Source organism: Hyperolius riggenbachi, chromosome 1, assembly GCF_040937935.1.
Source record: "Hyperolius riggenbachi isolate aHypRig1 chromosome 1, aHypRig1.pri, whole genome shotgun sequence".
In the NCBI taxonomy this organism is placed as follows: Eukaryota; Metazoa; Chordata; class Amphibia; order Anura; family Hyperoliidae; genus Hyperolius; species Hyperolius riggenbachi.
Genome location: NC_090646.1, coordinates 579,148,860 through 579,171,307, shown reverse-complemented (window position 1 = coordinate 579,171,307; position 22,448 = coordinate 579,148,860). Strand labels below are relative to the sequence as shown.

General features: G+C 42.4%; 1 protein-coding gene across 1 annotated transcript in view; it reads right to left on the bottom strand.

Annotated features, from left to right (window-relative positions):
* Positions 1 to 340: 340 nt before the first annotated feature.
* Positions 341 to 22,448, bottom strand: part of ANKRD34B (ankyrin repeat domain 34B) — a 69,150-nt gene continuing 47,042 nt past the window's right edge. Inside the window, exon 2 of the mRNA XM_068248025.1 lies at positions 341 to 3,921. Coding sequence (XP_068104126.1) covers positions 2,318 to 3,889 — 1,572 coding nt within the window. The 5' untranslated portion in view covers positions 3,890 to 3,921 and the 3' untranslated portion in view covers positions 341 to 2,317. The remainder of the gene's footprint in view (positions 3,922 to 22,448) is intronic.

Below are 22,448 nucleotides of genomic sequence, written 5' to 3'. Positions count from 1 at the left end.
ATATGCGTGACGTCATGAGTGACGTCACGCACATGCGCAGAAAGTGCCCGGCAACGAGAGCGCGTCGCTAGGACGCGCTCCGCCGGGCAGCGCAGACGTACTACTCCGGGTCATTGCGACCCGGAAGTAGTAAGAGGCATAGATAAATGACAGATTGGGCAGCCCGAACAGTTCGGCTAACACAGCCAAACTGTTCGCCCACCTCTAGTCCTCACGCATTATTTACTATTAGCATACTATAAGTACGCTAAACAGGAAGTAATGCATGGGCGTGTTTCTCCGGTAGTTACAATGATCATCATAAATTGTACAGTCTTGATTGTACAATCTTACTACTTTCATGTATTATGAGGGACTACCTAAACTATATCCAATAAGTTTAACCTTCTACTAGGCAGATTTGGTAAGATTATACAACCAAGATTGTATCATTGATGGGCACCTTTAACCCTTTAGTACACAATTTATTTGGAGGCGTGCAAGTGCTCCAGCACAATTTATTTTAGCACATTTTTTTCCTTTCTTATTTGTTACATTTCCCTGTTTCTAATTAGTACTGTTATGATGTGTATTTATGTCCACTTGTCACTAGGGGGCAGTGTGAGACAATAACAGAGGACTTTCAGTTTCTATATTTTCTGCTAAGTAGAGAGAGATCAAAGCATTCCTAGAATTTACAGCGCAATGAGGTGCCGAATGAGGTCAAAAGAAGTACACATCTGAAACAAGATAACTCTTTTGAAGTTACTAAGGGGTTAAATGAAGAAACAAGTCCAAGTGTCTGCATAGGGAAGGGAGCAGAATTGCTGACAACATGACAGTTACGTTGTTGATTATTGTGTGTAGTTTGGCAGATTTATGTAACTCACTGCAGTTATACTAAAAAGAAAATACGTAACAAAAAATCAAAAAAGAAAAAATAACTTATAATATGCAAATACTATTGCACCTTGATAGTTCCAACAATCAAAAGAAAGAAAAAAATTAACATTTTATCACTTCTAGCAAACATCAATATTTTTCTCCACAAGGTTGATTAAGCTAACTAGAAATGACAGCATTACTATATATATTTGGTCGTTCCTTCAGATCCATCCAAAAGATCAGTCCTCTTTGGTTTAAATTCCGTCATGGCAAACGTAGCAAAAACCCCATGTTAATTGGCAATTGTTCATGTAGCTCCTTAGGACTGCAGTTTTATTCACAGCGCTTTTTAATTATATTACTGAAATGTGATAGCATGTAGATCAAACAAGCAGCAAAAATTTGCATTGTGACCTTCTCTACTTCCCAGCTAAAGGCCCGGGGTTAGCACTAGAGGCCAATTGTTTTCTATGTTGTCCATGTCATCACTTTTTTTTTAAAACCCATTACATAATAAAAACCAAGGCACAGCACATCTGTTGTGCTTATTAAACCCCATCCTCCTCTTCAGTGTGTTTTTAAATCACAATGGTTTTCTTTATTGTACACACCACTCAGGACTGATCAGCCAGCCACAATCTCACTGTTTTGTCCAAAAATAAATAAAGTTATTACTATAGATAGTAGTATTGAATGCCTCGCAATCATTTCATTAGGCCATGTTCAAACATACAGTCTTCCACCACGGCTTGTAAACTGGTGTACTGCTTCTTGAATATACCAACACTCTAGTCTGGTGTGTGGCCCCACGTATGAAACGTCACATCAGCTTACTGGTTTTTGTTCAATAAATAGAAGTAAATAAATAATTCAATGCGTTGTTTGTGCCAACGGGCCCATGGGTTGTCTTGTAGAGCAATCACTTGGGTACGTAACCATGTGTAAAATAGACCAAGCGTCACATTCTGAAGTAAAATGTTGAATGCACTTGATGAAAAGGCAGAGTTAAGACACAACAAATACATTCAAGTGTTTCTGGTGCTGCCAAAAATAAAATGTGAGGAGCGAAGGATCACCATTAACAAAAAAAACTGGAATGACACAAAACTCTAGATGGTTCAGTCCACACATGTAGCTGTAGTGCCAGCCTCTGTTTCCTTCTCGTTTACTCCTGTAAGCTAGAGTCATCTGTGACTGCTCAGCCCCCTCCTATCCATCGCGTCTCATGTTCTGCTGGAAACGGCAAATGTAGGGCAGCAATTTATTTATATTGTAGAGAAAACTGTGATTACTGCTAACTAGCAAGCATTTTACCGCTTGAATAATTTATCCAGCATAAGCTGAACAGATCTGTTTTCTTTACAGAAAAGGTCTGAAGCATTGTGTGCAGCAGGTGCTATCCGGAGAGAAAGCCTGGGAAACACTTTCAAGATGTAAGCTTTGAAATGCTGCCTCAGCCAAGAATCTCTTCAAAGTTAACAAGTTGTTTAATCTGTTCTGTGTGCATCGAATGCCTCCGGAGCAGCATTTTTTTGCTCTTCGACTCTTTCGGAAAGAGAGGAGCTGAGGGCACAAACGGTTTTGTCCCTGTGAGAGTAATATTGGATATTTTGCCATGGCCACTTATGTCTGGGATTGGAGGATGGGGGTTAATGTTTAGTGGGGGAAGGAAGCCAGGTCTGGTTTGACTAATATGATCCAGGAGCAGAGCTCCAGATCCACGCCTCTCAAGAATAGCATGATTTCGTCTGCTTAAAGGTGTAATAGAGACACTTTCAAGAGACTCTCTGGAACCAGACAGCAGAGAAGGAGGCGAGAACATCTTCTTCTTCTCCAAGAGGGCTTTGCTGTCCTCTGCTACAGTTGGGCCATGGCACCTGGTGAGCTGGGAATCAGAGCTGTAATGATTGGCTCCTAAATTTCGTCTTTGAACTATGCTCCTCAAGCTTGAAACTGAAATTGCATTTGCTGAATCGGGGTCCTGGTCCACTGGGATTTCTGATTTATTTGGTGCCCCTTCTGTGTACAATGACTGGGAATGGATTTCATCATATGAAAGTTTCCTGGGTCCAGAAGAGTCAAAAGTTTTTAAAAGATGAGCAGGGTCTTTCACATCAATGCTCTGATGCCGAGTTAAGTAACGCTTGGAATATACTAAGCCATTCATTTTTATAGACAGTTCTTCTTCAGGGGAGATATCCTGCAGCTCCTCCTGCAACGAGGCTACTTTATGCTGATGCAGAAGAGATGGTGGGATTTTAAGCCAGGGCTCAGAATGTAACCTCTGAAGAAGTGGTAACTTAGCTCCAATGTGCATTATATGAGGTTTCTTGGTTGGAGAGCCTGGTTCTGAGGAACCTTTAAATTCAATACTTGTGTCTGCCTCCTTAAAGTTAAATAACTCCTTTTCTGCTTCAAAAGCACTTGAGATAGGTGTAGGTGAGGTTTTAAGTTCAATTTCAGATGGTGATGTACATGGACTTGGAGAACTGTGTCCATCAACCCCTGGAGAAGGTGGGACATTTAGATACTGTCTTGTAGTTTGTCTTCCTGATGGAGATTTATCAGTGGTAATGATGATAACTTCTTTACCTTTTGCTTTGCAAGCGTTAAGCAGGATTCTCAGTGTTTCTTTATCACCAGAGTTGACTGCATACACTAAAGCTGAGAATCCAGTGTGGTCTTGAAGACTTGGATCAGCACCACTTTCCAGAAGAAGAGAGACCACCTCAGAGCCAGCATTCTCCAAGCAAGCATGCATCAATGCCGTCTTTCCAAACTTATCTTGGATGTTTGGGTCTGCATTATTTTCCAGTAAATATTTAATCATTTTAACTTTGCTTACACTTTGAGGGTCCACATGCTTCGTTTTACAAGCAATCATTAGCGGGGTTTCTCCACGATCGTTACTCTCATTAATGTAAGCTCCTCCTTCCAAAAGAAGCCTTGTGAGACGTAATCGGCTCTGGTATACAGCTTTAATCAGGGAGTTACCTTCTGTGGTCACTTCCATACTTTCATCCATTGTTAGTGATTGTAGATCTCTTTACAAGTCACCTGTAAAAAGAAAAAATGTTAAATATTTCTATTAGGTTTACTTAACTTGATCCATAAAGTATACACTGTGTTTAATATAAAAAGATGAGTAGAATCTACATGCATTCAAAGTCACCTACTAGAGTTCACCAATATTCATTAGAGTGCTTGGTCAACACCATCACAACCTTTGTGTTTCCTGAGAACCAGCTACAAAACTGATGACTTGCACTACCCAGTTTCTGTACCATATATTACTAGCTTTCTCCTGAGTTTTTTTTCCAATGAGATATTTTCAAACCTTTCCAATAAAATACTTTTAAAGAGCTCCCACCATGCAAGAAAATATTCAAAATAAGTTTGATACAGGGCTGTGGAGTGGGTACAAAATTCATCCAACTCCAACTCCTCAATTTATGAAACCACCATCTCCAACCCTGACTGCAGGCACCCAAAATGTATCTGACTCCACAGCCCTTGTAGGGCTATGGAATGGGTACAAAAATCATCCGACTCCCTAGTTTATGAAACCACAGACTTCTTCTTCAGGTACCCAAAATTGTTCCGACTCCTCGACTCCGACTCCACAGCGCTGGTGTGATATTATTATTTTTCTACCTACTTTTTAGTATTTTTTTAGTTGTTAAGTGCTGAAAAGTTTTTTTTTTATGAAAAATTATCTCCTGGGAGAAAACTCAGGCAAAAAACGTTTTCAGAAAAGGGCCATTGTCTTCTGCAAAATGTTCACTAGAGTCCACACACGTCTGTAGTATAATATTCATATTAATCTCTTTGGTTCCTACCAGACTGCCACCATAGCTGACTCAAAAATGAGCAGGTATTTGTAGAGAGGCCCCTAGCCCTGCAACATGGTTAAGGTGTCTTCAGGGTGGTAGTTTTGGTGTCAGTGCTTTGGCTCACTGCCGTTAATGGCTGTGCTGTGGCTAACTAGGTGCCCGAGATAGCACAGTGGTAGGGGATAGATGGGGTGCCAGAAAGATTTATTAGTGAAAGGATAGGGTTGGGTGTTGGTGACTGAAATTGAAACAATAAAGCATGTCCAATAAGGCAGGCTATGGCCATAAAAATAAATGGGTAGAGGAAAACTAGTTTTATTGATTAGGGTTGGGCAAGAGGAAGGTCATTCTGTTTAGAGGGGTTAAGTTATTATTATTAAACTTTATTTATAAAGCGCTAACATATTGCGCATATTATGCAGTGCTGTACAATAGATGGGGGACGTTACAGCATTAAACACTTTTACACAGGGGCATTAGAGCGTTCAACAATGGTACACAAAATAGCAATTTAACAATGTAGAGATAAATGTAGATGACTAGTCACTGAGTCCATATGGTGGTGGTGGAAAAAAGCTCACACGGAGGAGGGCCTTGCTAAATAGCTTTACAATCTAAGGTTATAGGACAGAAAGTGAAGCAGTAAGGGTTAGGCAACCCACAAGGACAGAAATGCCCAAAACACAAAAGTAAACTGCATCAGCTAAGGGAAGAAATGAAAGCAATCTGTTTAGCTAAACGCCAAACAGGTACCCAAAGCAGCCAAGTTTTGATTAATAAGTACCCTTATCTGCTTTTAGGAGTTTATTTTGACAGACATAACAAAACTACTGTATTGCTTTAAAATATTGTGGCTATTACAAAACATTTATCATGAGAAGAAGAAAGAATCCAGATGCTTCATTCAATTTTTGAAAGGTGTAAAAATGAAAGGCTTTATCGATAGCTGTATTATGCACTGGTGCAATATGTATAGGTATATTATGCACTGGTGTATTATGTACTGGTGGATCATCTATTGGTGTGTTATGTACCATATTTGTGTATTATGTACTGATGCATCATCTATCGGTGTATTATGTACCTTATGTGTATATTATGTACTGGTGCATTATGTACTGGTGGATCATCTATTGGTGTATTATTTCAGCAACGCTTGGTGTACAGAGGCGCCAGAGTAGAATAAAAACATTTATAAACCGTCTAAAAGAGGGGGATGTTCAGGTGGACTTACCTCCCTCAAAAATATAAAACTCAATTGAGTCACAATATATCAATACAAAAATATTTTATTGAACTCCACTTAGTGCAACACGTTTCGCAGGTGTGGTCCTGCCTCATCAGGCAAACAGGAGTATAACTCAATGGGTCTAGATGCAGAAGTGAGTAATTGGTGTATTATGTACCTTATTTGTGTATTATGTACTGGTGCATTATGTACTGGTGGATCATCTATCGGTGTATTATGTACCTTATGTGTGTATTATGTACTGGTGCATTATGTATTGGCGTACATACTGGTTTAATATGTATCGGTGGCATTTTCCAACAGCAAGTATGTTGCAATCTAAGGGTTAATGCTGGGCAAATATCCAACATTTATTATTTGATAAACAAACCCTACATTCTTATTATTGATAAGTAGTCATTATGACAATCACGGCATAATCCTATTCCTCCTGTTGCTTTTAGCCTTCATCCTGTTAATTAAGCATCCTTGGTACATTTCCAGGATTATCATTTCACTCAGTGGATATCAGCTATCTGCATGCTGTAACTGCAAGAACATCATCAATACAATGTTACTGTGTTCAAAATTCCACACAAACACATTATAAGCCAACTCCAGGGAAATAGGTTTTGAATTTTGGATAGCATGGGAAAGGGGTTAACCCTACTGCTGGGCTTTTACTTTGTGCCCCCGTTCAATAAAATGTTTTCTTACTTCCAGTCCCTTGACTCTCTATGGTTTAGCTATGAACTTTGAATGTCCTGTGCACACATAATGAGGGCATTTTGGGCATCCACTATAAGGGCTTATTTTCACTAAGGCGATTAGCGACTGTTAACCGCTAATCGCTGAATCGCTTCTTAAATCGCTAGCGTGATACAAAGTATATGGCAGTGATCTCACTGCCGCTATTGCCACCGATCACGGGCGATTCTCGACTAGTGACAATCGCAAAATGGGTTGCATGCGATTAGCATGCTATAGAAGCACTAATCGTGATCGCTCATAGAACGCAAAAATATCCAGTGATTTATACGCGTTAATTGTGTAAACATCACCCGCGCAAATTGCATTTACAATTGTGAATGGGCTTTTAATAGTTATATAAGCTACACAAGCATTCCATTTTAATCCAAGTTTAGGGTTTAGTGCATAGTTTTCATCTGTTTTGAATACAAGGTGTGTATTTAGCCTCTAGGGGGCTCTGCACGCCTCTGTTGGTAGTCATTTCAGGTGCAGCCTGATAAAGAGCACTGCTAATTTCTGCCTGATACAAGCTACTTTGCACAGTTTCTGAGTATGATGGTGCACACCACTTCCTGCAGGTTCGTAAAACTTGAAAAAATTTCAACTTTTTTGGGGAAACACAATTAACCAAAATAACTATAACCATTATGCAGTGCTTTAAAAGTGTCCCTGTAGTGACAATAAACTTATTAAACTAAGCGCTTACCCATATACTGCCATGTTCTTACAGTCTGTGTTGCCAGTGTTCTCATCTGTGTTACTATAGAAGAGTATCCCTCAGTGTCCGGCTTTATGCAAAATAGACTATCCCCTTGGTTGCCTGGACTAGACCTGCATGTAGTGACTACTTTCAACTGTGTACCCCTAAATTGTGATGTTGTTCCTCACCCACCTATACCTCACCAGCATAAGCAGATGGAATGACGTGGGGAAGTTGGAAAGGGAATGGAGTCGGCGGAGTCGGCAAAGATAAGCAAAGGAGGCCACTACTTCTAGGTCAAGCTTTGGTGACCACAGTGATTGGACGCAGTTTTACACTCAGTGCAGAGTACAGCCCCAGTATATGGCCAGCTTTAGACTTCCATTAATAACACAACATTTTAAGTTCTTTCCTACAGCAATCAAATGTCTCAATATTTACTATCCAATGCCAGCCACAACTCCCACATGTTCTACATTCCATTCATTTGTAAGATAAACTGCTATTTCCTACCCAGTATTCGAATAAGCAGTAAAGAGAGGTTCATATATCAATATGGTGAGAACAGAAACAGCCACACCAAAAGGCTTAGAATTGCACCGGAGGTGGCGGTATATGTTTGACATACACAACAGAGTCAGGAATGAATGTGGAATGCATGCCTATACTCTGCTATAGGACTCATGCCCAGCCAGCCTACATGCTGTTTTCACAGTGTGTGCCATCTGAATCTGATACCAAAAATAAATATTGTTTTCCACGTAGTCCTATGAAATCTGGGCTGCCAGAATATTTGAATAAGCCAAACACAGTCTTGCAACTATGGAGACACCTGCAGCAACCAAGGAGTAAAACAACAGTTGTTCATGTCACGAATTGAAGTTTCTGTGTGGAGATGAAGATTCCTCTGACAGCTGATAAACTGCTATAACTGTAACGCTGCAGACACATATTACAGTTACATTACTATTGATATGATTATCATCATTATATGAACCCATTATTTTGCTGAAAGTAAAACTGCATATATCTGAAATATTTCTTCCATCTAGCAGTGTTTTTGCCATTAGGTGACATGAGTCTCTTGTATCAGGTGGCATCCTCTAATGCAGGGGTCCCCAACCACCAGGGCCGGATTTCTGGAAAGGCCAGGAAGGCCACGGCCTAGGGCGATAAAATTAGATAAGATAAGAAGGGCGGCATGACTTGGAGAGAGAAGAGATCATATGTCAAAGTAAATCATCTCTTCTGGTCCCGCAGCGCAGCCATCCAGCGCCCTGCTCTGAACTAATAGCTGAATTCCAGAGTTCCCCAATCCCTGCATCTCTCTCTCACTTCCTGATGTGTTAAAACAATCAGGATCAATCATAACGGTCACCTGATAATCCATTCCTTTCTTTGTATGATAGACTTACAGATCGATGTGAGAAATACTAGAGATTTACATTACAAAGCAGATAGAACTAAGTTCTGCTGAGTTTTAATGCAGGCATTCCCAAACATCAGAGAGCTCTGCAGTTTCTTCACCTCTTTTCCAGCTTTGACACTGACCCCAGCAGTTGTTAATTTATCTAATCCTAATTTATGACGGTCTTTCTTTTTGTTTTTCCTAGTAGCAGTGGTCGCTTCTCTTCCTTAGTTAACTCTTCCTGACTCATTTTCTGTCCTCCAGCTCCTACCATCTATGAGACTGCAGGATAAAAAATGCTGTTTTCTTCCCATTCATTGCTAAACTGTCATTTTAAATACACCTGAGCAGTGGTGCTCATCCAATATTTGGGTATCCAAACTACCCAGATAATCTGAACTTTTTCCACTATCCGAACTTTGAATAGCAATTCGGATATTTTTTAAAATCTGAATAGCACTATCCGAGCAAACTCGGATTTCCCATCTGAGAGAGAGAGGGATTTTAAGTCCCCACATCATTAAAAAAACATGATGCTACATGCCTCATTTACCCTAAAATAACGTTTTAAAGGCAATTTAAATAAGCCTTCTTCAGACTTTGTTCCCTTATACTGCCAATATGTTAGAGCACACCACCATATGTACATTCAGCATTCAAAAGAGATGCATAGATTTTTCAGAAAATATAAATAAATGTCATTCAGATGCTTTAAAGTGGAGCTGAACTCTTGCACAGGACAGAAGGAAAACAGAGATATGTACCCTGTATGCATTTAGAGAGCCTGTCTAATTCCCCCTCCTCTGTGTCACAAGTTGTACTTTGATCTCTACACTGTGTCACCCGACTGCCACAACAGCTAAGCTCATTTGAAAGCACAGGATGTTAAAAATATGTCTGCTTCCATAAAAACAGGAAGTAGACACACTGCAGATTTATTGCAGGATTTGTATCAGCTGTAACAAAAATGTTTTTATTGAAAGGTTATGTTGTTGCGTATCTTTTAGAGCAGAGAGGAAGTTCTGAGTTCAGGTCCACTGTAATTACAACAGAACATCCAAAGTGGGTCTTGACAGGATGTTTGCTACTTACCTGTTCTCTGTTTTGGATGGGCTTTTCTCCATTGCACTGCCCTGCTACCTGTTTGTGGCTCCGACTGCAGCCAGTCGCACAGAGGACAAAGAAGCAGTGCATGCACTGGCCACTCGCGCTCCCTGTAATTTCTCGCTCCTGCCCAGATGTGCACAGCAACCGAGGCCGGTACAGTGTTATGCATTCTTTTCAAGTACCGGTCATACATCAGCGTCATTTCTCAAGTATGCATGCCCAGAACACTATCAGCTGCTGTGCACATTCGGACAGGAGCGCAAATTACAGGAATTATTTGTTGAATGGGAGGCAGAGCAGCACAACTGAGATGAGCCCATTCAAACCAATGATCGCTAGTCAGAGTGTTGGGCAATTTTTTTTTTGGGGGGGGCTTGGTGACAGCAGGCCTAGGGCACTGGAAAGTACAAATCCGGCCCTGCCAACCACCGGTCAGCGGCCCAATACCGGTCCGCAGGACATGTTGTGTTGGGCCGCGGTCCCCTGCCTCCCTGCAGTGCAGCTGCGGATCACTGGCAGCCGCAGCTGTAACTTACAATAAAATGTATAAATCCTGCTACCCGGAAACCTCCAGCCAGTAGACAGAGGCTGGTCCCCGGGTGGCTGAGCCAATACAAATCTCTTCCTCTGTCCAACCTCCCTTCCTACCACCAGCCAATCAGTGAGGCTCTGGCAAAAAGAAAGGGAGAGAGGCAGCCAATGAAGCATGCCCACACAAAACCCGGCTAGTTCAAGCAGCCTGGAAGAGTGAGGCAGCCTAGTCCAGGAGGAGGAGGACACAGTGAAGAGTCAGCTTTCATTATTCCCTCAGTCCTGACCAGGGCTGGCCCTAGACTTTTTGCCGCCTGAGGCAAATTTAGAAAAAATTGACGCAGCCCCCCCGCCCACTGTATTGTAAATGGACGGCATTGCAGGAAGTGACGTCAGTGGAGTGCACGCTGGAACGCGGAAAAGGTGAGTCCTCCCCGCCCGTGCCTCTTACTATCGGCTGCTTCCTAGCTATTTACAGCTGGAGGGGAGCGCAGATCGGGGGACCCAGGCAAGGGAGGGGGGGTCCGACCCCCCTCCCCACCGCTAGGCCCAATACCCCCGTCCTACCCGCTACCCCTCCGGCTCGGCGGCCGGCACCCCGCACCCACGGACGGGCGGGTGCTGCCCCTAGAAGTTTGCCGCCTGAGGCAAAAGTTTCACCCCGCCTCATGAGCGGGCTGGCCCTGGTCCTGACTCTGCAGCAGCGAGGTAATTTTAGCTTGCTTTCCAAGACTGGAATAGAAGGGGACGAGCTACAATGCTTGAGCTGAGAGGAGACACAGGCAGTACGAGAGGGGATTTCTTTAGAGCTGCACAATTTTTCACCTACCTTTCAGAAGCACACAGAGAAGACAAACAGCACACAGCACACGCTGCCTCAGTGACAGCCTATCACTCAGCATGCACACATCTGCTCTGGTTGCTTCTGAACTGTAGGTGAAAAAGTGCAGAGTTCTGACTGACAAACCCCCTCTCCTATTCCTGTGTCTTCCCCAGCTGGCAGCAGGATTTGGTTAGCAGCGCTGCTTATCCCATTCTATATGCTGGGGTCTGTGTCTTCCCACTGCCCTGTACTGCCACTGACCTGACTTCTATGTACTTTCTCCTCCAGTTACAGTTCAGTGCTCCCACTTCTACAATAACAGAAGCACATTGCTTGCAGCCTTGACTTGAGCACCATATATTTTAGAATCAGAGATTTTATACTTACCCGGGGCTTCCTCTAGCCCCATAAGCACCACTGCCTCCCTCGCTGTCCTCCTCTGTGGCTCCGTTCAGCCACAGTCAACCCCCGGTAATCTGGCTCGGTTGCAAGTTGGGTTCTTCTGTGCATGCGCACCTATGTATGGGGCTGGAGGAAGCCCCAGGCAAGTATAAAATCTTTCTGATTTATGCTCTTGGATACACTTTAAGCTGCATACACACTAGCAACTGAAGTCACCCATCTGGGATCAGGATTTGATCCCCTTGGGCGACTTCTCTGGGCCAGGCTGCACACACATCTCAGTCGAGTAGCTGATTATGCGCTGTGTTGCTATGCGGCAGGGTGGGGGTGGGAGGCGGATGGGGCGTCGAGCAGCGTGCTTGATTTCTCCCCATCCCGGTCTGCCGGGCCTTGGAGAAAATGTCTTGCATCCAAGCGGTCCTCGGGTCCGAAAAGGTTGGGGACCCCTGCTCTAATGCATGGGGTGTCTTAAATATATAGTGGGCAGAAATTGAAACCTGCGACCAAGTCGAGGGGATTGTGGCCACCTCCTTCTCTTATACAGTTCCCTGGTGTCCAGTGGTCCCCTCTCTCCCTTACACAGTTCCCTGGTGTCGGCCCCCTACATCCCCTATTCAATTTCTTGGTTACTAGTCTCCCCCCTCCCTCCCCTATACAGATCCCTGGTGTCTAGTGACCCCACTCCCTTCTACTATACACTTCCCTGGTGTCTAGTGGCCCCACTCCCTCCCCCATACAGTTCCCTGGTGTCTAGTGCCCCCCTTCCTCCCTTATACAGTTTACTGGTGTCTAGTGGCCCCCTGTCCTATACAGTTCCCTGGTGTCTAGTGGTTCACCTCCCTCCCCTATACAGTTTCTAGGTGTCTAGTGCCCACCCCCCCTTCCTCCCCTATACAGTTTCCTGGTGTCTAGTGCCCCCCCTCCCTCCGCAAAACAGTTCCTTGGTGTCTAGTGGGCCCCCTCCCTTCACCATGTGGCTTCATAATTTCAGCAATTATTCATATAGGCTTAGTGCTCAGGTGCTCGTCGGCCAAATATAATGCAAAGTGAAGAAAGCACTTGTGGGCCAAATTTGATGGCACTGTGAGCCAGATTAGGCCTAATGGTCCTCTCCCTCCCCTATACAGGTCCCTGGATTCTAGTGCCCTCTCCCTCCCCAATACAGTGCCCTGGTGTCTAGTGGCCTCTTCCCTCCCTTATACAGTGCCCTTATGCCTAGTGACCTCTCTCCCTTATACAGTTCCCTGGTGTCTAATGGTCCCCTACATCCCCTATACAATTTCCTGGCCCTGATGTCTAGTGGTCTCTCTCCCTTATACAGTTCCCCGGTGTCTAAAGGCCCCCTACACCCCCTATACAATTTCCTGGTTACAAGTCCCCCCCCACCCTCCCCTATACAGATCCCTAGTGTCTAATGGCCCTACTCCCTCCCATATACAGTAGCAAGAAAAAGTATGTGAACCCTTTGGAATTATATGGATTTCTGCACATATTGGTCATAAAATGTGATCTGATCTTCATCTAAGTCACAACAATAGACAATCACAGTCTGCTTAAACTAATACCACACAAATAATTAAATGTTTCCATGTTTTTATTGAACACACCATGTAAACATTCACAGTGCAGGTGGAGAAATTATGTGAACCCCGGCCTAGACTAATGACATCTCCAAGAGCTAATTGGAGTGAGGTGTTAGCCAGCTGGAGTTCAATCAATGAGATGAGATTGGAGATGTTGGTTACAGCTGTCCTAGAAAAAAAAACACACCAGTTTTGGGTTTGCTTTTCCCAAGAAGCATTACCTGATGTGAATGATGCCTTGCACAAAAGAGCTATCAGAAGGACACAATTAAGATTGGTGACTTGCATAAAGCTGGAAAGGGTTATAAAAGTATCTCCAAAAGCCTTGCTGTTCATCAGTCATCGGTAAGACAAATTGTCTATAAATGGAGAAAGTTAAGCACTGCTGCTACTATCCCTACGAGTGGCTTTTCTGTAACGATGACTGCAAGAGCACAGCGCAGAATGCTCAATGAGGTGAAGAAGAATCCTAGGGGCTAGGGCGTTAGCTAAAGACTTACAAAAGTCTTTGGCATAACCTAACATCCATGTTAGCGAATCTACGATACGTAAAACACTAAAAAACACTAAACAAGAATGGAGTTCATGGTCATGGGAGGATACCAGAAAACATTTCTGCATGTTTAAAGTTTGCAAAAAAGCACCTGTATGTTCGACAGCAGTACTGGCAAAATATTCTGTGGACAGATGAAACCATAGTTAAGTTGTTTGGAAGAAACACACAACACTATGTGTGGAGAAAAAGAGGCAAATCACACCATTATCAAAACCTCATCCCAACTGGGTAGTATGGTGGTGGGGGCATTATGGTTTGGGGCTGCATTGCTACGTCAGGGTCTGGACGGATTGCTATCATCGAAGGAAAAACGAATACCAACATTTTCTCAAGACATTATGCAGGAGAACTTAAAGAGGAACTCCAGTGAAAATAATGTAATAAAAAAGTGCTTCATTTTTACAATAATTATGGATAAATGATTTAGTCAGTGTTTGCCCATGGTAAAATCTTTTAAATCCCTGATTTACATTCTGACTTTTATCACATGGTGACATTTTTACTGCTGGCAAGTGATGTAGCTGCTGCTTGCTTTTTTGGCAGTTGGAAACAGCTGTAAACAGCCATTTCCCACAATGCAACAGGGTTCCCAGACAGGCAACTGCCAGGAGTATGTACTCAGAATTTCTTTATGGGAGGGGTTTCACCACAATATCAGCCATACACCGCCCCCTGATGGTCTGTTTGTGAAAAGGAATAGATTTCTCATGTAAAAGGGGGTATCAGCTACTGATTGGGATAAAGTTCAGTTCTTGGTCGGAGTTTCTCTTTAAGCTTAGGACTACAGTAACAATTGTTATCTCCTCAGGTTAGCTTTGAATTAGGAGTAGCTATGTATGTGTGATGAGTAAACTGAGGGTTTTGTACAGAACTGAAATTCATAGACATTTAAAGCACACCTGAACAGTATTCAGAACTGGGATTTTAACTTATCTGGGGCTTCTTCCAGCCCCCCCGTAGGTCAGGTCCCTTGGCGTTCTCTGTGTACCATCCGTCCTCCCACTGGCATTTCTGTAAGATCTGCGACTGGAATGTATACGGCGCATGTGCATTCCTGTCCGCGCGCCCTTCTAGATCACGCTCCCATCACCAGGAGCGCTTGTGCGGTTCTCAAAAGTATGAGCCGTGCATGTGCAGAATGCTCCCAGCTTCCTGGGCACGATCAAGAAGGACCCACAAAGGGGGCCGCACATGTGCAGTAGGCGAGACTGGAGTTCAGAACAGAAGGGAAACAGAGGATGCTCCAGTGAAAATAATGTAATACAAAAGTGCTTCATTTTTACAATAATTATGGATAAATGATTTAGTCAGTGTTTGCCCATTGTAAAATCTTTTTAAATCCCTGATTTACATTCTGACTTTTATCACATGGTGACATTTTTACTGCTGGCAGGTGATGTAGCTGCTGCTTGCTTTTTTTGGCAGTTTGAAACAGCTGTAACAGCTATTTCCCACAATGCAACAAGGTTCACAGACAGGAAACTGCCTGGACCATGGTCCTCAGAGTTTCTTGTGGGAGGGGTTTCACCACAATATCAGCCATACAGAGCCCCCTGATGATCCGTTTGTGAAAAGGATTAGATTTCTCATGGGAAAGGGTGTATCAGCTACTGATTGGGATGAAGTTTAATTCTTGGTCACGGTTTCTTTAAGACCATCTGTCCACCAGCTAAAGCTCAGCAGAAGATGGGTGTTGCAACAGGACAACGACCCAAAGCATATAAGTAAATCAACAACAGAATGGCTTAAACAGAATAAAATACGCCTTCTGGAGTTGCCCAGTCAGAGTCCTGATCTCATCTGAGATGCTGTGGCATGACCTCAAGAAAGCGATTTACACCAGGCATCCCAAGAATATTGCTGAACTGAAACAGTTCTGTAAAGAGGTATGGTCAAGAATTACTCCTGACCGTTGTTCCCGTCTGATCTCCAACTACAGGAAACGTTTGATTGAAGTTATTGCTGCCAAAGGAGGTTCAACCCGTTATTAAATCCAAAGGTTTACATACTTTTTCCACCTGCACTGTGAATGTTTACATGGCGTGTTCAATAAAAACATGGAAACATTTAATTATTTGTGTGGTATTAGTTTAAGCAGACTGTGATTGTCTATTGTTGTGACTTGGATGAAGATCAGATCACATTTTATGACCAATTTGTGCAGAAATCTAAAGAATTCCAAAGGGTTCACATACTTATTCTTGCTACTGTTCAGATCCCTGGTGCCTAGTGGTCCCCCTCCCTTAGTTTAGTGCAGGAATTGGCAGCATTGATCAACAAAATTCAGGTATTTAGGAGCATTTTAAACTATTATTCTGATAACGCAAAGAAATGGGAGGAAGGGATTTTTCTAAAACAAACAAACAAACAAAAAGTGAACTTTTAATTAGGTGTTAGTAAAATTAGGCAGTGGTTGTTGACTCCTGATATATGATCCTGTGTATACTTAAGGAGTCATTTTCCCTATCACATGCACATTTCATTTAGTGGTGCTCATTAGTGATGCTAGGGACATTAATTAGCATTAGCTTAGGCTAACAGTCACGGGCAGATTTCTTAAGTAAGCAATTTCTCCTCTATTGATTTCCATTTGCACTTATAGAGAGGGAAGGGATTTCTATGCTTCACTTGTATTTCTTCTCCGTTATGTGAATTGTGGCATTAGTATTATTATATTGCAATCTGAGCAGTTTGTCTGTGCTGTGGATAATTGCAGTGGAGACATTCGATTGTGGATATGGTGTGAATAGATCTATGTACTCTTGTAAAGCACTGCATACTTAGTTGATGCTATATTATTGAACTATCATTATATTAAAGTGAAGTTCTTTATATATATTATGGAGATATCCACAATTAAATCCTAATCCTAAGAAATGATTAGTCTTTCCCATCACTTGTACCTTTATCTGAATTATTACCATTATTCTTATTGTGCATTTACTGTATATAGCTCTGACATCTTCAGCAGTGCTTTGCAGAATACACAGTCACACCACTATCTTTCGCCCACAATCCATACCATAGTCTAAAAGTGCCCATTAAGGCAAACCTGAAGCAAGAAAAAAAATATAATGAATTGTATGTGTAGTACGGATAACAAATAGAACATTAGTAGCAAAGAAAAGTCTCATATCTTTATTTTCAGTTATATAGCTTTTTAAAAAAAAAAAAAAAAATTCATTGCATCATTCTGTTATATTTGCAGTTTAGAAACCAGACTCTGTCTTTCCGCCCGAGGAGAAAGACGATACTAGGCATCAACTCCAGACTAGGAATAAGATGTTGTGGTATGGGTATTCCCTGCAACTGTGTCAGGCCTGGTACCCAAATGCAAAACACAAAAAGCCAATGCTCAATCCAAGGCAGCAACTTGCCATTTAACCACTTCAGCCTAAAGTGTTGTTAACTTTATGCATCCGAGCAACTTTCACCTCCCATGCATTCACCAATAACTTTAGTACTACTTACCACACTATGGCCCATATGCAATTTACTTTTTCTCCCGAGTTTTCTCCTAGGTGATATTTTTACACCTTGTTATAAAATGCCTGTTTAGCCACCAGCAATCAAGAAAATACTCAAAATACTTTTGATAGTTGTTTTTCACCAATTTTTGGGTACTTTTTCAATTGTAAAAAATGCTGAAAAGTTAATTTAAAGAGAAGATGAAAATGATCTCCTAGGAGATAACTCAGGAGAAAAAGTTAATTGCATATGGCCCCATAACTTGTTTTTTCCACCACCATTTAGGCTTTTTTTGGGTGGTACATTTTACTAAGAATTATTTTATTCGAAATTCATTTTAACAGGAAGATTAAGAAAGAAATGGAAAAAAATATTATTTCTCAGTTTTTGGCCATTATAGTTTTACATTAATACATGGTACTGTAATTAAAACTCATGTATTTTATTTGCACATTTGTCCCGCTTATTACACCATTTAAATTAGCGTATATTCCGGCGTATTAGACGACTTTTTAACCCCTTAAAATCTTCTGAAAAGTTGGGGGTCGTCTTATACGCCGGGTGTCACTCCAAACTGATGGATGCTGGAATACGGAATTGACATACCGATTGCCTTCCTATTGCTGCAGCAGCGGGGGGAGGTTGCGAATGAAAAATCCTTAAGCCAAAGCTTCCTGCTCCATTAACATCAAGCTAGCAGCCGCTCGCACGGGTAACACAGCAGCTTCCTGGTTCGGGGATCACATGACCGATGACGCGCACGCTGGTGACGAATGCATTCACAATGTAGGTTGCTGGAGGAGGCACTCACTTAGCGTAATTGCGCTGCAGCGCACCAATCAGCAGTAATTGCGTTGAAGTGCACCAGTCATGTGACACAAAATCAGTAAGCTGCTCTGCTTCTCACGCGAGCGGCTGCTAGCATAATGCTAATGCTTGTGCAGGAAACAGACTGTAAACTGATTTTTCTTTTACCAATGGCTTCAGCACCGGTATGTGTAATAGCTAATGTGGAGGGATGACAGCTTTGCCAGTATATGTTATTTTGAAGTGCCGAGGATGTTTACAGGGATGTATCATATTAAGTGCAGAGGGTGTTTACAGGGTGTAAAAGGGGTAGTCTTATACGGCGAGTATACTTCAAACTCTGTATTTTAACTGGCAAAGTTGGGGGGTCGTCTTATATGCCCAGTCGCCTTATACGCCGGAATATACGGTATGTCCCTATCACAATTCATGGCGCCGGTATTTTATTTGGAAATAATGGTGCATTTTTTAAATTTGCGTCCACTCCTTTAACATGCATATTTAAAAAGTTCAGACCCTTAGGTAAATTTTTATTTTGTGTTTTTTTTTAACTTGTAATTTTTTTAATTAAAAATTTTATTTGGGTAATTTTTGGTGTGGGAGGGAAACAGCTAATTTTAAATGTAAAATAATGTATTGATTTCATAAAAAATGGATGTGGGTGTAGTTTTACTATTTGGCCATAAGATAGCCACAGTCAAAAAGTCCTGGAAGCGATCGATCTCGCTTCCAGGAACTAGAAAGTAGAAGGGAAACTTTTTTTATGTAGAAAGGCATCTCGGCATCACGTCGGTTTCTCTGCGGGGGACTTAGATCGATGAATGGGAATTATATTCCCATTCATTGATCTGTGGGCTAACGGCAGGCGGCGGGAGCGCATGCAGGCGCCTTAGGCAGCCACAGCAGAACAGCCTATCTGGATGAACATACTTGTCCAGATAGGCTCAAGTGGTTAATTTTGTCCACAGACACCCTGTCAGCCAATAAAAAGATGCAAATACATGCACCTGTGTCTGCAGTACCAAATCTAGCAAGAGCTGAAACTGACGGCCATGGACAGGAGAGAGAGAGAGCTCAGTCTCACACAGTCGCAGATTATGTGACCAGCAGGGGCAAGTGTTTGCATCTTTTGTTGGCTGACAGGCTGTCTGCAGACCAATGTAAATGGTGAGTAGCTGTCTTGGAGTGAGCATTTGCTTCTTGTGTTTTGCATTTTGATTCTGTGGCAGCTGCAGGTAAATCCCTTGGTGGTGGGAGCACTGGGGTCCACCTGCGCTGCCTTTTTGGTGTTGCATGTGGAGTGGGGGTCCCGGGTAGTGGCAGAGAGTGGGGCCCCTGCTTCTCATGTGCCCCAGTGTTTAGTGATTGTAAATCAGGCCTGGTACCCACTCTGCAATTCTGCAATGCTTGTGTATCGCTGGGGATCAGCAAAGCACTGCAACAGTGGAACCCTACGGGGGTGATTCCACTCGTAGTGCTGCGATTGCTGCTAGCAGCGTTGCATCAGCGGCTGCAGTAGCCAAATCGCAATCGTTCTGGGAATGTCGGTGAAATCGTAGCACTTCTGTGATTTCAAAAACAAACTCATCTTTTTTTTTTATCTAAAAGGATTTTTTTTTACTATTTCACTGAAGTATTTTTTTCATAACGACAATGATTGTGCCCAGACATAGCATCCATGAATTGCTTGACAGGTTTATTCCAGTTGGCCTCTCATCCCCGGCACACAGCGCCTCTGCTATCCTAGGTGCTTCTGCAGGAAGCTGTTATACACTTTCCTGTGCCGGTTGTGCCTTTTGAAAATAAATCCAGCTACAAGACTCTGCAGCAGATGTCACAGGCATGAAAGAGCACGCGGGCCACACAGCTCGCCACGGCTATTTCTATCTCACATCAAACACGCTCAACCAGCGGGAGATACTATCATCAGCGCACCGCTCTGCAAAGGTCTTTTTCCTCTTAAACTTCCACTGTGAATCTCTTTTTCAACGGGACTTTGACATTCAACGGATATTTCACTTAACCTATTCTGGGAACATTCCACATCCATATTTTACCTGAGCTAAAAATACACCTCAATTCCCATGTTATCCTACCAGGCTTCTAAAGCAGAACATTGTCATTATTATCTCCTGTGGCACACCGTACAATAAATATCTCGCAAGCAAGTAACCTGAGCAAAAAAATATATAGATGTGCTGGTATTCCCACACACCAGCTTGCTGGCACCTCTCAACAAAAAGATACCTTCCAGAAGGATAGAAAGAGATTAGAAGTAGAGCAAGACTCTTCAACCCCTTAAATCTAGGATGAGAAGGGTAAGGGCTGGTTCACACTAGGGGTGATAGGGCTGCGTTTGCTGGTCGCCATTGATAGGTAAAGGGAAAGTGCAGTGTCACACTATGAGAGTTTTTCCCATAGCAGCATTTCGCTTTAAAGAAAATCAAAATCTTGCTGCATGTACCCCTTTTCAGAGTGATTAAGCTTAAAGAGACACTGAAGCTAAAAAAAAAATGATATAATGAATTGGTTGTGTAGTACGGATAATTATTCGAACATTAGTAGCAAAGAAAATATTCTCATATTTTTATTTTCAGTTATACAGCGTTTTTATAACATTGCATAATTCTCTAATATTTGCAGTTTACACACTACTCAGCATTCTAAATGATTTTACAGAGCAGGCCAGTGAACGTTTGACCTGTCCTCTGCAGAGAAAAAGAAAATACAATGACTGACAGTTGAGATAATAAGCTTCATAAGACAGAGCTCTCTGCAACTTTGAAAGTTGTGGAACTCAATGGCTCTTTTGCATAGATAACAACTGGAGTTTCTTAACTCTTCTTGTACTGGAAACAATATTAGACCTATGTCTCTGCTCCTAATGTTTTATTTTTTAGCTGTACTACACATACAAATCATTATATCATAATTTTTTTTCGCTTCAGTGTCTCTTTAAAAGAATGTGTATTCCTTTAGAGACCAAAAACATTTATAATGACCTGGGGCTTCCTTCAGCCCTCTTTAGGTCGTGAGCTCCTTTGACTTACTCCTGGGGATGCTCTGACCTTCCGCTGACCAGTCCGGTATCTTTCTCCATTCGGCAGGTACTGTGCATGCGTGTCCTGGCCACATGCGCACACCCCCACTCCGATGAGAGCCTTCTGGGTTTGCGCAGTAGTACTTCACAATCGCAGTACTCCCACCAATGGGGACAGGCACACGGCTGGGCCACTCATGGAGGAAAAGACTGGGCCGGCCAGTAGAGAATTGGAGCTATGTGTTGGAAGTGACATTTTTACCACATTCTCGATGCTCAGACAAATCTACATTCCCGCGTGGTTCTTTAGCGACTTGTGGTGACGTGCTGTGGACCAGAGCACATCCGATGCAATGCTATCCGGACTCAGGTATCCCAAAGTGGAGCACACAGTAAATACAGCTTAACACAAGTGTTAACAGTAGCAGTGAAGCATATTTTCTACATACAGTACACTTCACTGTAAACAACACACGCATAACATGCAATGCAACTTTTTACCTCCACTGTGTTCCTGCTTTTACAGGAAAGGCAACGCAACTGGCACTGTGACTTGAAAAGACATCACAGAAGACTGATTCAGCTATAACATTCCAGGGCAAAGCTAGACTGAATGCTCAGTCAGGGATTCTTATCAGAGCTGATAACTGGCAGATTTAGCAGAGAAGAATGAAACAAAGAGCAGAGTAGGTGTTTATTGTCATGTTTCCATTGATATGTATGGTATTACATGCGGGTGCTTCGTCTCTGGTTCTCTTTAAACTTCTCAGGAAGGAACTGTCACACGCTATTCATGTCTGGTATTAATGTGCTCCATATTTTAGGGGGTTGAGAATTTGCTATTATTATTTGTGTGCAATGAATGTGGCCTGATATATAGAAAAGTCCTATTTTTGGGATTGAAGTTTCCTCCCAAATGTAAGGAAACGCCTAGCCTTCAGCAGCAGGGGCAGAGCCTGAGTCCGCCCATCAGAGCAGTTATGTATAAAAGAAACACAGCATTTTAAGCTAGAGTTCCCCCTTTTTGTAACATCACATAAGTCTAGAGCCAGCGAGAGAACCGTGAGGCTGGCTTCCCTTTTGCCTGAATTCTGAAACAAAGGAACTTTCCATTTTGCTTGGATTTCCACAACACACAGATTTCTTCCAAATCTTATTCAAGTATTCATTTTCTTTGTTTTTTTTTCCCTTTTATTTTATACTGTGGCTACCGTCTCCCTAATTGTTACTTATAATATTTTTCTGTATATATTATTTATATTGCATTCATAATAAAAGAACTTAAGGTCATTTTTACAGCTACATACCTGATTTGAGCATCGCCGAAAGAATCCTAGCCTTACCGAAG